Here is a 22,795-nt window from a genome sequence, read left to right on the forward strand (position 1 = left end):
GTGAGAATGTTAAATCAAGTGACCCCTGTGGTGTTGGGAGTGCCACAGGGGTAGGGATGCCAGCCTCCAGGTGGGACCTGGGGATCCTCTGGAATTGTAGCTCATCTCTAGACTACAGAGATCAGTTCCCCTGGAAAAAAATGGATGCTTTGGAGGGTGGACTCTGTGGCATTGTATCCCACTGAGGTCCCTGTCCTCCCTAGACTCAAATTTCCAGGAGTTTCCCAGCCTGGACCTAGCAACCCTACATGGGGGCCTCTCGGCTTGAACTCAGGCTGAGACAATGATGGCAACAGGTATAAGCTCACCCAATGGGTTCAGCACAGCATAGGCCACTTGGCTCAGTTTGCTCCAGGACTGTTTTAACAAACTCATGTCTGCCTGGGACTTAGCTGTGGTCCCTTCCCACTCTATTTTCCACATTCAGGTTTGGCCTTTGTATAGAAATGGGAAGACGATGCAGATGAGTGTGTGAGTCCCATTTTGACAAAATTTGGTTCGTTTGAGTTGCAAGGCCTGGAAGGACCAATTTTTTAAGGGGCTTTCTGTTTCAGTGCTAAAGTACTGACTGAGTTCTCATTATGCTAAAAGGTTGTCCATTACTAGTTGTTGTTTCGTTCTTTAAAAAAGAAAAATATACTTAATAGGAATGTGTCAGACAACAATCTGACCTTGATTTCTCAAGAGAAAAGGTTATAGGAGAATAAGAGATTTTGGGCCACAGCATGTACTTGCGCTGGAGGCTAAAAGAGTTAAGGTAATGTGATTGAACATGAATATGAAATAACATCTTAATCCTTCTCCTAAAGAAATAGATCTGTAATGGAGAAGATCTTCTTTGGGTGAGGGGGAAGTTTCATCTTTCTCTTTCTTTTTTTATAGTTCATAAGTTGAGACCAGCAGACCTTAAAGTGATAGGGGCCCTTGGGGACTCATTAACCGTAAGTACAGATGCCTGCATGGCCTCTATTAAACTGTGTGGTAAAAAGACATTTTTGAATCTAATTTTAGAAGGAAGCAAGCAAAATTGTTCATGGCTAACTGAATTCTTCATGCTTTCTTTTGCTGTGGTCCTATTCTCGCCTTTGAGCTAGGGATACTACCACCTCTCGCAGCCATTTCTAGTTGATGTGGTTGAGCTAATTAATTCAAACATATGCACATTTCAAATATGTTCCTAGCACTCAACCAGCAGAACATGTGGGAAAGAACCTGGTCAGGTGCCTTTTAAACTGGCCAGGTGACAGCTCTATATATGGCCTACATGGAAGTTTCTGTGCAGAGAAGAACTGAACTGTGAATAGTTTAGATGCAATGTTATGCCCTTATCTCCAAGCTACTTCCATAGTATTTTAAAATATTCTTATGGGGTGTATTAGGACATATATGTAATGTGTGCCAGCTATGTTAAGCCCAGCTACAGTTATGCCTTCTCCTTTATATCTCTACAACAAAAGAGCTAAAAAATGAAAACTGGAAATTCAGAAAACCCGATAGTCACAATGATTATTACAATGTTATAATGCTATTATCATGATCTGTGCATACCGAGCGAGCGAGAGACTGCTTTCCAAAATGTTCGATTGGAGTTTTAATTTTTCTCCTTAGTCCCTTTACTTATTTCACTTCAGTAGAAATGAGACACCAGAGGCTTTTTCAAGTTAACAACCAAGTAACAGAGATTTACTAAACACTGTACAAGGGATGGACATGGAGGGAAAACGGTAGGTAGGGAAGGCATAGAACCAGAGCTAGTTTATAAGTTTTACTACAGAGAAGGCATAGATCTTAGATGGCTTAGTTAGTACAGAATAACAATTCTTAAATTAAGTTCCCAAATTCAGTTCACAGAACTTCCTATAGATGTTCCTATTCAGACTCTGCTGCCTAGCTAACAGGGAAGTGTGGAGATTATACAATCTCTCTCCCCTCAGAGAACAAGAAGTATGGAGATTGTTCCTCAAATCTCTCTTCCAGTTCTCTCTATAGATCTGCCCCACTTTTGTGTCAGTAACCCCTTAACAAAAACCCATATCTGGAATATCTCCTTCCCAGAGCCTATTCCCTTCCAGTGACCTGAGAAAGGGTCCCTTTCCTCCCAGTCTCTGCCTGTCACTCCACAGGAGTTGTTTCACAACCGCTTAGGCAAATCTGAACCCTCAGGTTCCCAGAGTCAAAAATAGCTACTGAACACGCAGGTTACCAAAAACAGACTCTCTCCCTTTTTCAGAAAAGAGAGAGTGAGCTCCTTAGCTCCACCTACTCCCTGTCAGATTTTTGCTGAGCTTCTCTCAAAGAAACTTTTTGTTCATCCCAGCTATCCATAAATAAATTGCCAATTTTTTTTAAAAAAAGGAAAAAGCCCTCTAGTGGCAGGGAAAATGGCTACCCCAGAAGATTGGAGCAGGACAAATGGTGCAGATGCAATTAGGTCTGGCAAGATCTGAACATTCCTATTCAGATGGATTTCTCCCTAGCTTTGCTGTGATATTTCCCATAACGTAGCTGTAAAGAAAGTTTGTGAAAGATTGCAAGAAAGACGGGGAAGACACAGGAGGTATATAGAAATACCATGCTGCTGTGGGGAAGCAGAGGGAAAAATCCACTTCTTAACAGCATTCGAGTGAGGGAAAACAACCTGTGTATAAGATTAGGGCTGCCAGGCCTTTGCCCTCAACCCCGTGAGCATTTGGGACAGGGCATGGGAGAGGAAGCACTGATCAGCCCTACAATCAACCATAGAGTTTCAGGGACTTCCTAGAGCGTCAGGATGTCGCAATGCCATATCTCTGCCCTCAACCCCGTGAGCATTTGGGACAGGGCATGGGAGAGGAAGCACTGATCAGCCTTACAATCAACCATAGAGTTTCAGGGACTTCACTCCCGCCCAGTTTTGTACAGCTGCTCATTCAAGCAGTGGCAGGGGGTGGATCCTGCCGCAGGAGGTCTCCAAGGCAAAAAATACAATGCTCCAAGGAACCTTGGAAATAAGTGGTTGGCAGCATTTTACAGGCTTGTGTTCAAGGGTTTATTTCTGACTGTTTAATTATAAACCAGACAGGCACATTACTCTACAAGAATGGCCATGAATTTTGTTTGTCCTCCCTAATATCAGGCAGCAAATGGAGCAGCTTCAAAGTATATACTGGATATTCTAACACAGTATCGAGGTCTTTCATGGAGGTGAGTGCCATAAACCAAAATGTTTAAATTTTATTTTATTTACTTCATTTATCACCTGCCTTTCTCAAGGCGGATTTCAAAAATTAAAGCAGACCTCCTGGACCTCCAGTAAACGGTGCAATAAATAATCTGTTATCTGTTTAAAATAATAAGTATTCTCCAGAATAGTATGTGATGTGTTCAGTTTTAGCGTGTAAACAGTCCTGTTTTACAAAACTAGTGGTTACTTTATAAACTGGTGTAAATTCAGGGTAAGCAACGCTACTGCAGAACTTTGTAACTTTCTTAAAATGGAGAACCAAAAATGGCACAGACTTAATTGGATTCCATACTGATCGATGCAAACCAGACTACGAATTGAACCAGAGCATTGTGGGATGGAAAAAGTAAGAAAAGAAAAAAGAGTCTGTCCCTTTGAAAATATAAATGTCAACAGTTCATCACAACCAGCCCTAGTACAATCCAGAACACACAGGGAAGAGTAGCAGGAAAATGTAATACTTTCAGAGGAAAATGTAACGCTTCTTGTATTAATAAAGCTGGAGAATAATTTTAGACGATACACTAAGTAGCTAGTCAATAGAAGCCAAAGTACATAGCATATCTATAGGATGGAGGCTATGTATCGGCCATAAGCATAATCCCATTAGGAAATCATCTTTCTCCTTCATAAGTAGCTATATTGGTGTTAGTACATGGCAGGGAGGTGGAATCTAAACAACAGTAATATAATTCCTCTTCTTTCCACCAAAAAATTAGGCTCAATGCTGCAACAAATTTCTCTTATTCTCTTATTCTAGGATTATTAATATTATTCTACTAATAATAGAATTATTGCCCTGATCTCGTCAGATCTCAGAAGCTAAGCAGGGTCAGCCCTGGTTAGTATTTGGATGGGAGACCACCAAGGAATACCAGGGTTGCTGAGCAGAGGAAAGGCACTGGCAAACCACCTCTGTTAGTCTCTTGCCATGAAAACCCCAAAAGGGGTTGCCATAAGTCGGTTGTGACTTGAAGGCACTATACACATACACAATCGAATTATTAAAATTATTCTAATTCTTATTAATATTACATATTAATATTGTTATTATTCTGACATAACTACACTTGAATATGTTTGTTTATCTCTGATAAAAAGCTATGTGGATTCTTGAACACTTTCAAGATTATGGCCCTATCTTTCTGTGCTCTCAAAATTCATTTGCTCTAGTATGACGTTTTCACGCTTCTTCAAAAACATTTGTTTCCTGAGGGTTCCTACAGTTCTTTCAAAGGTAACATGAGAAGCAGCTGACAGACTTTCATTTCTTGAGTCAAAAGAAGTAAGGCACTCAGAAGTAATTCCACAGATGCCGGCTCTAAGTCCACACAAGCTCTGCAGCATTGCTTCTGCTTATTTGCTTTGCACAGGGGTTGCTGACTGATATGGTAAGTGGGTAGAGTGCTGAGTCTGAGCAGGATACCTGCATTCAAATCCATACTGAGCCTGGAAGCTCATTGGGTAGCCTGACCAAGCCACTGTTCTCTCAGCATAAAAAAATGACATGATGCTGAGCATTTACAGAATGAGCTTCCCAGGGGCTATTTACTTCTAAAAAGCAGGTATGCATGCCTGGCTGGATAAGGAATATTGGGAGGGAGGGACATTCCCCCCAAGTCACTTTCTGACAATGATGTTCCTGTGAAGCCATTATTTAATCTGGTAGGACATACCTACAGGTTCTCATCATACCTACAGGTTCTCATTATCCCCATGGGGCAAATCATTGGGAGAAATACTGTTTTATAAATATCCTTAAATAAAGACTAGAGGCATACATTGGTTGGGATCTAGTGTTTCTGCAAGCAGTGAGTTTGTGGAAGCTTATTTTTATTGGCTTCCCCTTCACTCTGAGGCTGCTTCAGGAAAAAACAAACCTGCTGCTTCGGTTATATTGGGAGCTCTCATGTCTGCCTTTACGTGAAAATAAAAATGGCAAGAGATGTGATCATGGATCTCTCCTATTTCTTCTGTCTTGGTCCAGGACAACAGTGTGATTCATGTGGGTGCTGCCAGCAACCATTTCTTTTTTATATTTTATTGATTTTCAATTTATATCCTGCCTAGGGTTGCCAACCTCCAGGTACTAAAGAATTGATACGTGTGCTGTATAACCTCAGTTAAAGTAATAAACAGCACCAGCTCTAGTTTAGATAAATCACGAAACACGAGTTATTACCACTCTCCGGGTTGTAATGCAAAGTATGTAAACTCTGTAATATATATAAAACAATGTATTATATAAAACATTCAATCAAATGATAGTAGGTTACATCACCAACTTCATTTCAAACATAGTAATAAATGGTTAACGCACCCAGGTCTAATTCTGACCTAAATAATAAAGACAATGGTCTAGAATACCACTTCAAAGGTAATAAAGTAAAGGAATAACAGTCCAAGGTCCAAAGTCCAAATTCCAATGATCCAAAAATCCGATAGTCTAATAATCCACGTTTGTATTTTCTGTCCTTAAGAGATAATAAATTCATTAAATCAAAACGCCACCTCAGGATTTGTGTAAGTTTTGCCAACAATGCTTCTTCCGTTGATTTTCTTTCAATCAGAAGGGTCCGTAGACCTCTGTAAAATAAATTTATACACCAAATACCTAGAACTTTATGCTCATATAATAATCCCATAATTAATTCCATACATACCAATGACCAGCTGACCATAAGGCTGTGACTCTCTGAGGGCTGGTATCTGCTACAATATGAATGGGCATAAAATATGCCCACCCAGCTGTGACTCATTAGCTATGAGAAGGATGGCTGTTCTTAAAGTGAACCTTCAAAGGAAGCTAGAAAGATCGAATTCATTGTTCAAACCCATAGGGGCCTTCGTTTTAAATAAAAATATAAGTCGCATTTCGTGTCTATGTAAAATTTTTGGAACGTTCTCCAACTGATATCTATGCGGCTTATATTGCCAAAGAGCAAAAAATGACAGATCTGAGTCTGAATGTCCTTTCTCAAGGAAGTGGCTCGTGAGCGGCGCCTCCAGGGTCCTAGAGCGTATACTCGCTTTATGTTTGCCAATTCTTAGTTTTAATTGGCGGCTTGTGGACCCAATGTACATTAAAAAACACGGGCAAATAATTGCGTATACCACGTTTTTGGATGCACAGTTCATGAAATGTTGTAATGTATACTTGAAATTTGAACCTGATGAACTTACTTCTTTGATCGGAAGGCTCAAGGGGCAAAAGGCGCATGCGCCACACTTAAAATGCCCGGATGGTAAATTGCCTCGATGTTCAAGTGGTCTGTTAGTTTTAACCAACAAGTTGCGTATAGATTTAGTTCTTCTGAGTCCAAAAATGGGAGGTACCGAGCATCCTGGTATACTTTCTAAGATGTGCCAATGTTTACGTACAATTTTCTGCACTTCAAAGGAGAGATGATTAAATTCTAAGGAAGCCTGTACCCTGGAAGGTTTTGTAGAGTCTTCCTTGTAGGGTCGGAGTAGAGTATCCCGATCCTTAAGAGCCACTCTTTTAATAGCATCATTAATGATAGATTGATTGTAACCTCTGTCTAAGAGATTCCTATTATAAATGCGAGCAGCCGCCAAATAATCCTTCTGAAAGGTGGAGTTTCGTCTCAGTCTCAGTAATTGACTATAAGGTAAGTTGCGCCGAAAATGTAATTGTTTTATATATATTACAGAGTTTACATACTTTGCATTACAACCCGGAGAGTGGTAATAACTCGTGTTTCGTGATTTATCTAAACTAGAGCTGGTGCTGTTTATTACTTTAACCTCCAGGTACTAGCTGGAGATCTGCTATTACAACTAGGGTTGCCAGGTCCCTCTTCTCAACTGGCGGGAGATTTTGGGGGTGGAGCTTGAAGAAGGTGGGGTTTGGGAAGGGGAGGGACTTCAATGCCATAGAGTTCAATAGCCAAACCGGCCATTTTTCTCCAGGTGATCTGATCTCTATTGGCTGGAGATCAGTTGAATTAGCAGATCTCCTGCTACTACCTGGCAGTTGGAACCCTAATTACAACTGATCTCCAGCTGTTCGCCTGGAGAAAATTGTCACTTTGGCAATTGGATTCTACTGCATTGAAGCCCCTCCCCAAACTCCACCCTCCTCAGGCTCCGCCCCAAAAACCTCCCACCGGTGGCAAAGAGGAACCTGGCAACCCTAATCCTGCCATCTGTCCCCAGCCAAGGTTGGGGTCAGGGCGGCTAACAACGTCAATGACCATGCCTCTACCAAGCTGTTAACAATAATCATAACCAGAATTGTTAAAGACAGGAGACATCACCAGGGGAAACTCTGTTACTTATTCCAAGAAAATTATCTGAACCTTTTTTTTTCCTTTTCCTTTTTTCTCTCTTCTTTCCCATTCTTCAGTGTTGGTGGAGATGCAGACCTAAAAACAGTCACAACATTAGCGAGTAAGTGTGTGTGTTTCCAAAGGCTTGGGTATTTGTGAAGCTCTTTCATAATTTATGGAGCAGACTTGTGGAGAGGTATAGCAGGCTGGCAGGCTAAATCACTTTGCACTGGTGCAAACAGAACCAAGCACGTTATTCTAAATAAATATGGTAATGATATAGATTTATACAATGGCATTGTAATACTTGCTGTGGTATAGAATTTATATCATTCCTACTGTTTAAATTGTTGCCGCGCTTCAGTATTGTGCTTCGTATCTAGAGTGTGCAAATCTGCATTTCATGGTATCTCTCCTCTTCCCCAGATATACTTCGTGAGTTCAATCCTTCTCTCATGGGCTTTTCCACTGGCAAAGGAACACATCAAACATCTAATGCCCGCCTGAACCAGGCTGTGGCAGGATCTCGTGCTGAGTAAGGGCTGAATTTGTAAGGGTCTCTCTCTAAGCAGGGCTATCTATGTGAAAAATGGGCTGCTGCCAGCATGGCCAACCTCCAGGTACTAGCTGGAGATCTGCTTTTTCAACTGATCTCCAGCTGATAGAAATCAGTTCAGCTGAAGAAAATAGCCGCTTTGGCAATTGGACTCTGTGGCATTAAGTCTTTGCCCGCCTCAGGCTCCACCCCAAAAATCTCCAGGTATTTCCCAACCCAGAGCTGGCAACCCTAGCTGCAGCAGAAACATGAGCCCTTCTGTCCTAATGGCAACTACCACAGAATCTTGATTTGGAAGGCATGCGGTTGCTTTATCTGAAGATTGCAAATCCTTTCAATCAGCAATTAATTCTGTACTGCTGAAGGCCTAGGGTTGCCAGGTCCCTCTTCACCATCGGCAGGAGGTTTTTGGGGCGGAGCCTGAGGAGGGTGGGGTTTGGGGAGGGGAGGGACTTCAATGCCATAGAGTCCAATGGCCGAAGCAGCCATTTTCTCCAGGTGAACTGTTCTCTATCGGCTGGAGATCAGTTGTAATAGCAGGAGTTCTCCAGCTACTACCTGGAGGTTGGCAACCATATGAAGGCCTCACCTTACATCCTCACACTGCCTCATTTCCACACAGGGTAAATACCAAGAGGCTTCAGCAGATCCTTCTCTCTGTCAAGGATTCCAGGCTCTTCAAGACCCTGGCAAAGGCTCTTGGGCCCTATCCTGAGCCCAGTGTGGACAGCAAGAGAAACTGTCAAAGGTCAACCTTCATGTGGTTCGACTTGTTGCCACTCCGGTGTGTGAGACATGAGGAGATGGCAGTGAGAAGCTCATTTGCAGAAGGGGAGGATTAGAGCAGCGTCAGGTTTCCATAAGCTTTGGTTGCATTATCAGTTGTTTTCCCACTGAGGTTTTATGTTGACTTTGCTTTCAAACTAGAGAGCTTTTTTCTGCCCTGGAGCATCATCGTGATATCCTCTTTCCAGTTTCCCCCCAATCTCAGTATATTCTTTCCCACCCCACTGCAGCCACTGCTTTTCCCGGCTGTGGCACCCAAAGGTTTTTTGAGGGCTTTTTTTTGTGGGGGAGGGGGAGGTCTCCCTAAAGCATTACCCTTCTTTTTAAAGCCCTTGAGGAGGAGCAGGGAAAATATTGGCTGCAAGCAGCTGATGTCAGGAAAGTGCAAAAAAGCTCCCATGTGGAAGAGCACCATAGCCAATGTGAATGCTTTTGCATTCATGCAGGCAGTGAGAGCAGTGCAGCAAAGCTTTGCCTTGTGGCTGCGGCTTTTGATAAGGGTGAATCTCGCATAGAGCACTGATCGAAAGAGCCATGCAAAAGCCCCCGCAGGGTGCATTTGAAGACTCCAAAGAGTTTTACAGTCCCAGTTTGGAACTACTGACATGTAATTTGCCCCTTAAGCAACCATGAGGCGATATCCTCATATGGATTGGGGCCCTGGGCTGGGAAAGGGGAGTTGAAGTTTGCCCCATATGGTTTCCACATTTGAAAACATCCCTCCCTCTTGCTAGCTTTATGTCTGAATAAGGGGAAAGGACACTTACCCATATTGCACCAGTCTCCCCCCCCCTTTCTGGGCTTAAAGCAGCCTAGGGGAACCATTTTCAATTGGTGAAATGGCATGGGGAGGTCTGGAATGTCCCTTTCTCCAGGGCCAGACTCCCTATCTTAATTGGGTCTCCCTCCTGCAGCTGCTTTTTAGGGCCAAATGATAACAAGTGCCAAACTGCATCATGTGTTGTTTGACCTTAGCGCTTAATCAGAGGTAGGCAATCCTCAGCATGTGTGCTGAACAATGGCATGCCAACCTGTTTTGCTTGTCAGACAGGCCTGGTTTTCCACCCGAGCAATCAAGAGGAGTCCCTCAGCTGGTGGAAGGCGACAGGTGTGGTTTATGCCCCTTTTCTGCTGAGTTTAGTTGTGTTTTTAAAATATGGTATCTAGCTCTTCATCCACAGAAAATAAGACTTTTTTTTTTACCTTTTCGGGGAAAAAAATAGTGATCTCTTGTGTGTCAGTCACAGTTTGTACCATGCATGATGATACACCACATAATAACAGTAATAACTCACAATAGTAGAGTGCAGGGCTGATCGCTCTGGCAGTTATCGTCATCATCACCGTTTTTTGAAAAACGATTATCTCAGTTGGCAGAGTCCTCGCCGTTATCTGTTCATTGGCACACAATAACATTTACACATCAAGGGCTTCTTTTCCCTGAAGGTATATTATTAAGTAACAAAACCGTTCTTCCTGAACAGGCTGTACTGTGGCAGGTGGATATCCTCTTTCCTTAGCCCACTTCATTAAACCTTCTAGGATAGAACTTTGAGTTTTGAGGGAAAGGGGGCCGCCGTCCTGCTAAGACTGAGTTCTCCCACTCCTGTCCTTCAACGTGTAGTAAAAATGGACCCGGTGTCCCAAAGTTAGCATGCTGCACATTTTCCCTCCCACGTACTGGGCATCGGCAGGGAAATTCAAAATAACGTCAGGAGACGAGAGTTAGCTTTACTTCATGTTACATTTTCAGAAAAGTGAAATAGAGCATGCTACATGACCGACTAAAGGCAGACAATTACAAAAGGAACAATATGTCACAACATGAAATGGTCCTTGTCCTATCTCATTATACCTTCTCAAATATAGCAGAGCCATCTGCTGTATATAATGCGCAGTTGTCATAATCTACTTCCCTAACCCGTTATAAGGAAAGGACAAAGTTCAGGATCTGTATAAATTATATTTGGCGACTTTGCATACCCCAGATCTGCAGATTCTAAACAGTGACAACCCTGAGTTATGGAGCTACATGAAGGAATCTCAGAGCAGAGCTCAATCATTTATCAGTCAAAAAGGTTTAAACTAGTTAATCTAACTGATTAATCAGTTAAGGGTGCCCAGATGAGCTGAACAGAATTCATAGATTCACAGAATCATAAGAGTTGGAAGGGACCACCAGGGTCATCTAGGCCAACCCCCTGCACAATGCAGGAAATTCCAAACTACCTCCCCCACACACACCCTCAGTTACCCATACTCCATGCCCAGAAGATGGCCAAGGTGCCCTCCCTCTCATTATCTGCCTAAGGTAATAGAATCAGCATTGCTGACAGATGGCCATCTAGCCTCTTCTTAAAAATCTCCAGGGAAGGAGAGCTCACCACCTCCCGAGGAAGCCTGTTCCACTGAGGAACTGCTCTAACTGTTAGAAAATTCTTCCTAATGTCTAGACGGAATTATTTGTAATCCATGTTTTTAATACAAATACTGAAATGGCAGGAGGGCAGTGCCAAGACTTTCCTCCTCTTTCTCACACGCAATAGGGAAACCAGTTAGGTACGGTGACATACATGCATGACTTTAAAACAAAATCCAGTAACTGCTGTATTCATTGCAAAATTCTAACCCCTTTTCCTTCTTTGTTTAGCGGTCTCGCATCTCAAGCTAGAAGACTAATTGACTTGATGAAGGATGATGCTGTGAGTCTCTGTTGCAGAATCTGTGCATGAGAGTGGGGAGGTGGTATTCTGATTGATGGCAGTCTTTAGGGCTTGGAGGCTCATCGATGGGAGAGTATTTGCCGTCTCTTCCATTGACTTTCTGTCCATTCCAGCAATATTTTCCATGTAGTGTCCTACATATTGCAACTCAGTCATCACTGCTTGTGGTTCAAAAATGGCCACAGCAATGGCAAACGAGTGTACCAAGGGAAGACGGGACTGGGAGTTGGGCTCTAAAGGAAGGAATTCCTGGCAGGGATGGACTTAGCTGCAGGGCAAGCGGCCCCAATACTGGCAAGGTGGGGGGAGGGACTGCCCAGCAGCCAGCTGCCCTTGCATTTGCTGGCTGCTGCCTGAGTCTCAATTGTTGCAGTGACCAGCCGGTGCTCTCCTCCTTTGACTTCTTGCTGCTAGGGGAGGAGAGGACTAAAAGCCGGGGATGGGGAGACGGGGAGGGGCGGGGGGGGGCGGGGAACGCAGCTTTCACTTTTGTTGGGATGCTTGTTCCTCCATTCTCCCCCCCTCCCAAGCTAGATGACAGAGTGCTTGAGTGCTAGTTGAAGATATCAGAGGAGGGGTGAGTCCAGCAGATGTCCAGATAGGGTTGCCAACCACCAAATACTAGCTAGAGATCTCCTGCTATTACAACTGATCTCTTGCCGATAAAGATCAGTTCACCTGGAAAAAATGGTCACTTTGGCATTGAAGCCCCTCCTCTCCTCAGGCTCTGCCCCAAAAACCTCCCACCAGTTACAAAGAGGGACCTGGCAACGCTATGTCCAGAGAACAGGCCTCTCCTTAAGAAGGGGAGTGGGAGGAGTTGTTTTTACCACCCTACTTGGTTAATTGCCTGGGGTTTCATTCTCTCAGTCCAATGTGGCTTTAGGGAAAAAAAATCTCTGTGTTACGATGAGTTTCTGACAAGAATATTTATTATTATGTTATGACATTTAACAATAATAATATTAAGCCTCGTCTCCTAAGGAAACAAATCAAATTACCAGCTTTAGAGATCAGAGATCACCAAAAATTCTGAGAAGGGATCACAGAAGCCTGAAATGCCATAAAAGTGAGAAAGAAAGCAGTAACCTTTGGCTGATCGAAGTGGCTTGCCCTTGGTTTCCTGTTGTGCCTCCCATTTCCTCCTCTCCTTTCTGAAAACTAAAATTGCCTGCTTGAATTCTTCTTTCCCTCTGTTATCATTTGTTCTCCTAAAAAGAGGGGTGCTGCTTTCAGCCTCGAAATTGTAGGCAGCAGCTGATAAGGTATGTATCTATTTATCTTTCCCTGGATTAAGAGTTAATCCGGAACAATCAAGCACTTAATTAATACTTTGCAGAGTGTCAAAAGCCTTTTTTATTTCGCTGAACTAGCGGCTTTCCCCCCCTTGAGAGAAAAAGAAGCCACCAGCCAAAAAATTCCTACCGTAGAATTTCCTGAACCATACTCTGTTTTCAGTGTGAGTCTGAGATTACAGGGGTGGGGGCGCTGAATTGTCCTGTTCTGAGCGATTATTGTACAACTTCTGATGGCTGAGCGATCCATATCAGTAAAAAGGATCTGGGTAGATCAGCTGTAGAAAACAGATTAAAGTGCAATCCTAAACAGGATTACACTCTCCAGTGAATTGAGAAGGGGTTAGCTCTGCTTCAAACATCTTGGTGCAACCTGTGCTTCAGTGCAGCAAGGCTACCAAGTACACATTACAAAATGTGTATTCATTTTCTAGCCCTTTAACTGTTCCGAGAATCCTTGGAATGACAGTTCATTCTCAGGAAGCTGAGAATTAGTGATCCCTCCCTCCTTTCACAGAACTACAGTTCCATGGCGAAAGGAAGTAACTGCTAAACCAGTCGTATAGATATGCCATGTGTGATAAATAATTTTGATAGCAGCCACTGGGCCACCAGAGTATGAAGTTCTAGCATTGCAGCTGCTGAGCGTGTCCCTGTCAATCTTTCACATATCTAAAAGCTCATAAGGGAAAGGTTAGTACACACAGAGAACCTTGAGCTATCTTGAATCTACCAAATAATAAGGGCTGCTTCTGAGGTTGCATTCAATCAATACACACCATAATGCCCATACTTTAAAATGTCAGTGTCGCTTAGGAATACTGCAGAGAAATCTGGCTGACTGACTTCTGGTTCGTTTCTCATGTCTCAGCAATATAAGATGTGGGTGTATAATAAGCCAATGGTCCTTCTGCCCCAGAAGACTCATATTGACAGCTAGAAATTCTGCAGTGACTCCGTCAGAGGCCTTCCTACCCGAGATTATTTAACTGGAGGTATCAGTGACGGAACCTGAGGTTTTATAGAAACAAAATATATCCCTTATTACTGAGCTGTGAGCCTGTGCTGGAGGTGTGTCAGTTTCTTCTTAAATGACAGTTGTGTGTATCTGGCATTCTTCTTAAAACGGGGACAGGTGGCTTCTAGTACAGCCATACACACAGCCAGTGTCTATATGCAGCCAGACACACAGGTAGTTCTTGAGCAGCACTAGCATTAAGTTACTACAACAGAATCTTTAATTTGTTATGGTATAGATTTGTGTTGCACGTGAAGACCTCATTTAGCATTGCTGTCCCTTGCTTCCTCGCTTCTGGACAAATCCCAAAGCGCAAGCAGACTGTATCCCTGAGTGAGCAATTTAATCAGTCCTTTCTAAACTGTCGGTTCAAGTATTTTTCCTTCTTGCTTCTTCATTGGTTTTTCTTCTTGTTTATCCTGGATATAGGCAATAAATTTCCAGGAAGACTGGAAGCTCATAACAATTTTCATAGGAGGAAATGACTTGTGTGCATCTTGTAAGGATATGGTAAGTTTCCAGGGACTTTACAGCCTCTCCTTATGTAATATTTTAAAATGCTTACTTCCCTCTCCCCTTCCCCACCCCCAAATATTGTTTGTGCATCTGAATTGTCATCCATAGATTTTTCCCCCCAAAAGGTAATTGTGCAGATCCTCCCAGGATGTTTAGGGTTATGTGTATGGGACCTAACCTTCACATTATTGTCCTAAATGCTGGAATGGCTCCATGTAGTCTCAGTCATATGGAGTAATGCTCACATCTGTCCTGCTGGACAACATATGAAGAGGCATGTAAATTAAAGGGAACCACCCTACTGCCTAATTAGAAATTCTGACAAAGTATCCTGGAAGCTCCATATGAGGTGATGTTGTTTCCTCTACTTATTCTCTCCCTGGATAAAACTGCAAAGGATTACACGGGAACTGACCCTTAAGACTTCCTCAGGTTGTGAACTCGAAATGGCATTGGGTGAACAACTCTCTCATACCACTTCCTCTGGAGATGGTTCAATGAAAAAGCTGGTTTGAGGATGGCAACTGCTGTTCCATGACACTGTACATGTTTAATAGATGGCAGATGTGGGACAAAGCTGACAACGTCAGATGAGTTTGAATGAAAAGCAGAATGTAGTAATGTTTCAATGTCTGTGCAGCACCTAGAGGTCATTGAACCAGAAACTGATATCGCACAAAATAATCTCTTGGAGTTCTTTATTGTGGCTACTTCACTTTCAACGATAAATTTTTGTTGATAAAGTCAAATACCTAGATAACTCTTGGTAAATTTGTAACCATTGGATGTTTATTATGCCAAGTCTGTCTTGGTTCAACAAATGTAAATGTCTGTCACATCCTGCCAGCGTGGTGTAGTGGTTAAGAGCGGTGGTTTGGAGCGGTGGACTTTAATCTGGAGAACTGGGTTTGATTCCCCACTCCTCCACATGAGCAGCGAACTCTAATCTGGTGAACCGGGTTGGTTTCCTCACTCCTATACATGAAGCCAGCTGTGTGACCTTGGGCTAGTCACAGCTCTCTTAGAGTTCTCTCAGCCCCACCTACCTACCTGTTGTGGGGAGGGGAAGAGAAGGTGATTGCAAGCTGGTTTGATTCTTCCTTAAGTGGTAGAGAAAGTCGGCTTATAAAAAGCAACTCTTCTCTCTCTGTAACTGCAGTCTTTTAGATTAACAACATGAACCTCTTAACAATACCATGTTTGCAAAGGTTAACATGTCAAGTATGCATAGAAAACTTTCTCCTTCCAAATATAAATAAACTGTGATTAGGCAACAACTGGATCTCTGGAACTGTCTGTTACGCACAAAACTCACTGCTGTTGCTTTGTTTGCACAGGAACTTTATTCCCCTGAAAATTTTGTGAGCAATATACAGACAGCTTTGGACATATTGCATAAAGAGGTATGGAAATAAAAGTAGCTACTTCCATAAGGATGGGGTAGGGTTGGGAGCAGGAATGAAATAGCACTTCACTCATTTGCACAAGTGAATACTTGCACAACTTTGGACCCACAAATATAAACATAGCTTGAGCTACCCAGGTCAGGGCTTCACCATTAGTTCATCATATATGGCTGTGGGTAACTCTTAGGCTGATAGATCACCAGTTGTTCTAGCCTGCTCTGGGGAACTACTGAAGCAATTGCATACTGTAGGCTGTGATATATGTATAAGAGTGATCTGGCTGCGACATCTGTCACCCCATTGATCTCCAGGGTTGATTTGGCTGATCTGGCTGGCTAGGCGGGTGTCCCCTACCTCCCTAACCTCTCCATGTGCAAGCTGCGCTCTCAGTGGAAGAGGACGACCATCCCAGATAGATGGAGTGTACCGTTCTTCGATCAAGGATATATGATAGCTGCGCTCCTCTGCTAGAACCTCCAAACAAGATATATAAGTGCCTCTTCTTTTGTACCAAAGTTGGGCATGATTTTTCTTATACATGTCATCACATCTCATCCAGTGGATGTCCTATTCCTCATATTGTATATTATGGTATCAAGCCACTGAAAAGCTGCTCTTCCTATTCACAATTATGAAAACGCTCTCAACAAGAACTATGCATTACACAGCACAGCTCCTACCATCACAAATAAGGGTGCAGGCTTTGATCATCCACAATGTGAATTCAGTGAGACCATTCAAGAACCACCTTAGAAAAACTCTTCAGCCTGTATTGGGGGTGACAAAATATGGGCCTAGCTAGATAACTTGGGAAGCGTCAACATTAGAATCTTTATCTTCTACATAGAGTGGAGAATAACTATGATTGGCCATTTGAGGCTGTCTATGAATATCAGATGTTTTGCCAGTAATCCCAGCTATTCAGCCGGCATGCTGCAGACTAGATACATTCATGCATTATATTTACAGCAGAACCACATGTACAATTCCAGTATGTGCTGAGAGGCTGGTCCTGGTCCATCTCATTTTACTTTTACCTCTTGACAGGTTCCTCGACTCTTTGTGAATCTGGTGACAATCCTTCACATAGCAAATCTGGGTGAATTATATCACGAGAAAAGCATTTCCTGTCCAAGAGCACTTATGAGGTTTGAAATTAATTTATGTTTTGGCTCTCATTATAGCCAAGGAGGGGGGGGGGAAGCAATATCGGTTCTATATATATCCTCCATCTGTAGTCATTCTGACAGCCGCATTATGCAAATTTCTACAGGTTTTTTTCTGTGTAAGTATACAGTATATCCACATTTGGAAGACACATCAAGAAAGCTTGCAGTCACTGATGTTTTAATGACAAATGTAAGCCACCTAGTGGGTCATAGTGTCCTGTATCGGTTAGAAATGCCAGTCTTTTCTTATGTGGTTTTACTGTTTTAAGGGTGCCTCAGGATATGGCACCCAAATCATAAAGTGGAGTAATTAGTTTGTGTGAGGAAATTAGTAGAATTTCATAGACCTTTAAAACCTAGAGTGATGAAATGAGTTGCCGTCTTGAAAGTATTCTACTACACCCTTTATTTTCCGCTTGGTATGTGAATACATGTGTCAGTTTTGGTAAATCAAATGCACACTCAAATATCCAACTGTGTTGAACCTATGTGAAATAAGGGAAGAGGAGCCCATCCTTCCCAACCTGCTTTTTCTCAAGGCCCATCCTGTATCGGATGCAGTGTTGGAATAAAGGATTTTATTTTCTTGTCTGTCACCTATACGGCTGACAAGAGCAACAGGCAGTGCACAGAGAAATTTGTTAGTGCTAAAGGTGATTTGGGGGTACAAAATGTTAAATTTTATTGCCTTTTAAATTGAAATGCATTTCAGTCACAGTAATGCTAGCACACCCAGAGAAAGCCCATATAAATCACAAAGTATTTGCGTTAAAGTCACCATGATTCCTTGCCTTGCATTCCTCCTAACCTCTAAATTCTTTCTTGCATACAGTGTATCAAGGCATTTGGGAAGGATAGGTTGCCGCTATCTTGAGAAAATAATCATTTTCTAAGTGATCAGATAAACTTTATCTCTAATCTCTGAGGCTCTCTCATCCCAGCCCTTGTGTAGTTATTAGAATCTTGTGAGCAGCCTGTACAGGCAGCCAGTGACATTTGTTAAAGAGAAACTGCAGGGGAAGTATAGATAGATACTACATACCAGTGGCATAGAGCCTTTCTGACCTGAAGAATGTTCTGCGTTCATCAAAAGGGACTCCCAATTATACTCTAGGAGGGGTTTTTAGAAGAGATAGAAGTGTTTGTTGAGGTAACAGTAGCAGAGACAAACAAAAAAGTTATCTCCTAATTTTACAAGATACAGATGTTTGGTTCATGAATGTGCAGCACGTTTAGTAACTAGCCTATATCCTACTGCTTGGTCCTGAAGAGCATTACTGCCTTTGGAAGACAGAAGGCAACCTCCTACCTCACCAACCACAGTGACTCCACTTTACTTCTCATTCGGTTCTTGAGGGTCCACTGAACGCCTCCCACCCCACCCCCATGACCAAAAGTTTGGAAGGCTCCGTGGGCTGCAGTGGGAGGAGGAAGAAGGAAATTCCCCTTTCGCAATGTCTACTCTATAAATGGATATTGTTGGATACAAGTTACTGAGTTTTAAACTAAAAGGTTTTGGTCTCACGCTTTCTTGGTCACATGGCTGTGTGTCTCACAGAGCATTGTTCACCAATCTCAGCTTTTTTTTGGGGGGGGGGTGTCTATGGTTACTCGGGGCATGCTCGATATTAACTTATTTTAGTCATATGTTCCAGAGCAGGTGCGGAAAAATTTATGGAACTAAATTTTGGAGAGCACAAAGGGTCAAATTCTGTTTTTACAGATGTCCCTGAAAGCTGGATATATTCAATATCCTAAAATAAAAGCAACATCCCGTTCTATACTAGGATTCTGAGAATAGAGAAAGGTGTACTTGCCCATTGTACATGGTAATGGGGGGTCATACTTGAAGTGCTCCCTATAGTAAAAGAAAATGAAAGCTACCTGCAATATCTCATTTTTAATTATTGTGGGCTGCTGATCCTTGAGGGAAGAAAATCCTCCACTGCTGGTAGCTGCATTAGTATGTCTCGTTGCCCCACCCATTATAACATTTAGTTTGATGTGGAAGCTATGCTAAATCTTGCAATAGAATAGTTACAGGTGCAAGAGAATCATCAGATTCATTTACACCTTCATAGAACATAGACTTGGTATGGATGCAGAATGTGCCTTTTCATGCCTTTCTTCTGTATTGTGGATGTAGAAGATGAAGAGGCATCTGTAGCCCAGAAATGTGTTTTTTGTTTTGTTTTTTTGCTCTCTAGGTCTCTGTGTCCATGTCTTTTAAATTATGATGCTAACTCCACTGAAATTGAGGCACTGGAAGCCATTAACAAAAAATATCAGGTGAGAAAGATGAATCTGCGAAACGGCTTGATAGCCTTCTTTCTTCCCTCTTTCCTTGACCCTTGTATAACCAAATATAATTCATTATTGCACAGAACCATCAAACTAGCTTTGTTGAATGATATGAAACAGCCACCATAGGTCAGCAATAAAGCCTGCTTATCACAACACTGCTAATTTTTCATTTTTCATGACTGCTTCAAATTTGTGGGGAAAAACCGCTTCATCCCCGCATCAAGTCAAACCTGTTTTGGTCCGTTCTTTTCTTTTGCTACGCGGTTTTTGGCGCAGATCTCCTTGAAAAACTCCCTGGGGTCAGATGTATTCTCCCCGCCCATGCAGGCAAATTTCTCCTCCCTCCCTGGCACGCGAACGGTTATTGGACAAGGGGAGTTTTGTGCTCCAGCAAGTATCGCAGGCTGCCATTCCACCTCTGCAGAAGTCTTCCGGCCGGAGATGTGTGCGTTTCCTCTGCCGGGCGGCGCAAAACCCCCGTCACCCTTCTGAGGAGGGGTGGCCAGTCTGCTCTGGGTCTCCCTCCTCCACCCCCCATGCATCCTGTGCATCCCCAACCTGGTAAAAGAACAAAACAAAGGAACTATGGAAATCTTGGGAAAGTGTGTGGATCGGCATGCTGCGAAGGGAAGGGAAGGGAGAGTTTGCATCCAGAGAGCATCCAGAGAGCAGCAAATCCAAGGCAAAACTCCCCATACATTTGGTTGCATGAAAGTGGAGTCGAGCGGTTTGGTCTCCTATGCGCTCTCCACCAAGGCTCGCCCCCAAGGCTGCCAGCCCTCTTGGAAGGAAATTCCTGGCACTGGACGGCCGGAGCTGTACTGGGGGGGGGGCACAACGATGACCGTCTGTCAAAGTCTGGGAAAGAAGGGGAGGGTCGCCAAGTATGGGGGTGGGGGGAAACAGGGAGCATAGTAAATAGAAAAATTATATAAGGAAACAAGAGGGACTGGTGCTTGTTTTTCTGCGCTGGGGCCAGAGGTGAACCAGCACAGAGGTGAACCGCACAAGGTAATCCTCTGGGTGGAGTTGGGGCGGAGTTGGGGGCGGGCCTAAACAATGAGCTTATCAGATGGCCTTGGGCAAATTGCCATCTTCATGGTCTCATATCTCCACCTATATCATACAAACAACTATGACAACCCATAGTTGCCATAGCTGCTACTGTGATGAATGAGCTGCGTTCCTAAACTATAACCTAAACTTTGACCTGAGATGTAAATTAATGAAACAATTAAAGGCTATGAGATGAAGGTACACAGAAGAAGCTGCCACCTGTATCACTTTATGAGTTTCCACTCTAGCTTCACCTCCTTAAGGAACAGGCCCTAGCTTAACGGTAAAGAACATTCTCTGAAAGAAGATGATCCTGGGTTCCCTCCCTAGCATCTCCAGTTAAGGATATTTCATGTAGCAAGACCAGTAAAGATTTCTGTTTGCCTTTGGAGAGCTGATGTAATTCAGAGCACTGACCTAAGGGGACCTCCAGTCTTGCTATAGGGCAGCTTCATGTGTTCTTATGATCAGTCTCTTTTGGGGTAACATAATTCTCCAGCTTCTCTTCATGAAGTGGGCTTGGACCATTCAATCAACCTCATTACTGAGACAGAGCTAAATTACCCTCAGAGGAGGCTGCCTATTGCGACTTTGTTTGGGCTTGCCTTCATGTAATCAGGAGACATGCCTAGATTAGGGACTAATATAAAAAGTCAGGGAGGATTCTCCTCAGGCAGGTAATTCTTACTCTTGCAGAATCTAAACTTTTGAGGCCATAAGTGTGAAGTAACACCAGTTTTGATTCAGAAAAAAATGTGCATTGGCTGTCTGACATTTGGGAAATACAGAGAGAACTAGATGTTAATATGTGTACTAACATTCTGATCAAAAGCAACATTCAACTGAAAGAAGTAGGGTTTAGGTTAGTCATGCCTAACTTCAGTATCAATGCTTTCAGTGGGATGTGCAGCCTGTTCCTGGGCACATTTACCTGGAAGAAAATCCCACCATATTCAACAGGCCTCACAGGAAAATATGCAAAGGATTACAGCCTCAAGGCAGCCCTACACATCAGGACATTTCTCCCCTAGTAATTGCCACATTTAAACTGCTTTTGCCCCTGCTGGGGAAAATGTAGATATCCGTATTTTAAGGGAAATGGAAAAAACATGGGTATCTACATTTTCCTTATAGGTAAAAGGTAAAAGTCCCCTGTGCAAGCACCGGGTCATTCCTGACCCATGGGGTGATGTCACATCCCGTCGTTTACTAGGCAGACTTTGTTTATGGGGTGGTTTGCCAGTGCCTTCCCCAGTCATCTTCCCTTTACCCCCAGCAAGCTGGGTACTCATTTGACCGACCTCGGAAGGATGGAAGGCTGAGTCAACCTTGAGCCGGCTACCTGAAACCAACTTCTGTTGGGATCGAACTCAGGTCGTGAGCAGAGCTTGGACCGCAGTACTGCAGCTTACCACTCTGCGCCATGGGGCACATTTTCCTTAGCAGGAACAAAAGCCGCTTGGATGTGGTGATTTTCAGGAAGGGGATATATGTGTTGGGTATTAGAGAGCGAGCTTTGTTACATGTCAGACAGTTAAAGGGTTAATATTGTAACTGACCATTTGGTCAATGTAGTGGCCATTGCAGTCGTGCCCCGAGGGTCACGTATACAACTACTTTGCATGTTCAACTGCTTTCGATTTCTTTGTTAGAAGAGAAAGTAGTTGATCACTTTCTGCTTGCTTGACTGCTGAACAGGCAGGATGGAGAGAGGCTCTCCTTTTGCTAAGGGTGCCTACTCGTAAGTAAGCTTAGTGCCTTGCCAAAGGCTTTTGGCAAGTATAGGAAACATAGAATGTAGACAGATATTATTTGTTTTGTATCCCAGTGACTTTTTCCTACCCTGAGTTAGAGTAAAGATTGTTTTACTTCAAGACAAATGCGTCTTGCCTCTTTTGTGCGTGTGTGTGATCTCAATTCTCATAGTTCAAGAGGAACGATCCATTCCCTCTGATTTGGTAGCAGATAAATTAAATATCGGGGTTCCCTTTACAGGAACTGGGGCCCCGATCCCCCAATAAGTGGTAGCTGAGTACGCTTGGTTTTTATTTTGGCTATTGAGATAGGATCACACCGCACTTTTTTTTTTGCTTTTGGGATCTTCACTGGAGACAAAAGGATTTACAAACGCCCAGAGGGAATTTTTCCTGTGACGGAGCCAGCAGCCTGGTCTGCAAAGGACGGCAGGAAACTTAACCCCGCGCGCCGCGCTTGAATCCTGTGAGGAAGAAAGCAGCCCTGAGCCGCTGGAATGAGCAACGACAAGGGAAGTATGAATTCAAAACCCCAATCCGTTTCTGTCCCCCATATCACCCAAGCCTCCTTTCCAGTATGGAAGAGAATGGTGGAAAATGCTTTAACAGCAATTGGGGTGAATCACGTTTTGAATGAAGACCCGCCAGCTGACACAGATAGAGAAGCCCTAAAGAAATTTAAGATTTCAGATGCCCA

At 43.2% G+C, this 22,795-nt stretch overlaps 1 protein-coding gene across 1 annotated transcript in view; it reads left to right on the plus strand.

Moving 5' to 3' along the window:
* Nucleotides 1-286: 286 nt before the first annotated feature.
* PLB1 (phospholipase B1) overlaps nt 287-22,795 on the plus strand; it is a 114,888-nt gene continuing 92,379 nt past the window's right edge. Inside the window, exons 1-10 of the mRNA XM_056853363.1 lie at nt 287-296; nt 883-941; nt 3,116-3,183; nt 7,593-7,636; nt 7,942-8,050; nt 11,508-11,559; nt 14,323-14,403; nt 15,747-15,812; nt 16,863-16,963; nt 19,192-19,273. Of these exons, the coding sequence (XP_056709341.1) occupies nt 287-296; nt 883-941; nt 3,116-3,183; nt 7,593-7,636; nt 7,942-8,050; nt 11,508-11,559; nt 14,323-14,403; nt 15,747-15,812; nt 16,863-16,963; nt 19,192-19,273 (672 nt within the window). The remainder of the gene's footprint in view (nt 297-882; nt 942-3,115; nt 3,184-7,592; nt 7,637-7,941; nt 8,051-11,507; nt 11,560-14,322; nt 14,404-15,746; nt 15,813-16,862; nt 16,964-19,191; nt 19,274-22,795) is intronic.

This window comes from Euleptes europaea, chromosome 7 (genome assembly GCF_029931775.1).
Source record: "Euleptes europaea isolate rEulEur1 chromosome 7, rEulEur1.hap1, whole genome shotgun sequence".
Classification (NCBI taxonomy): Eukaryota; Metazoa; Chordata; class Lepidosauria; order Squamata; family Sphaerodactylidae; genus Euleptes; species Euleptes europaea.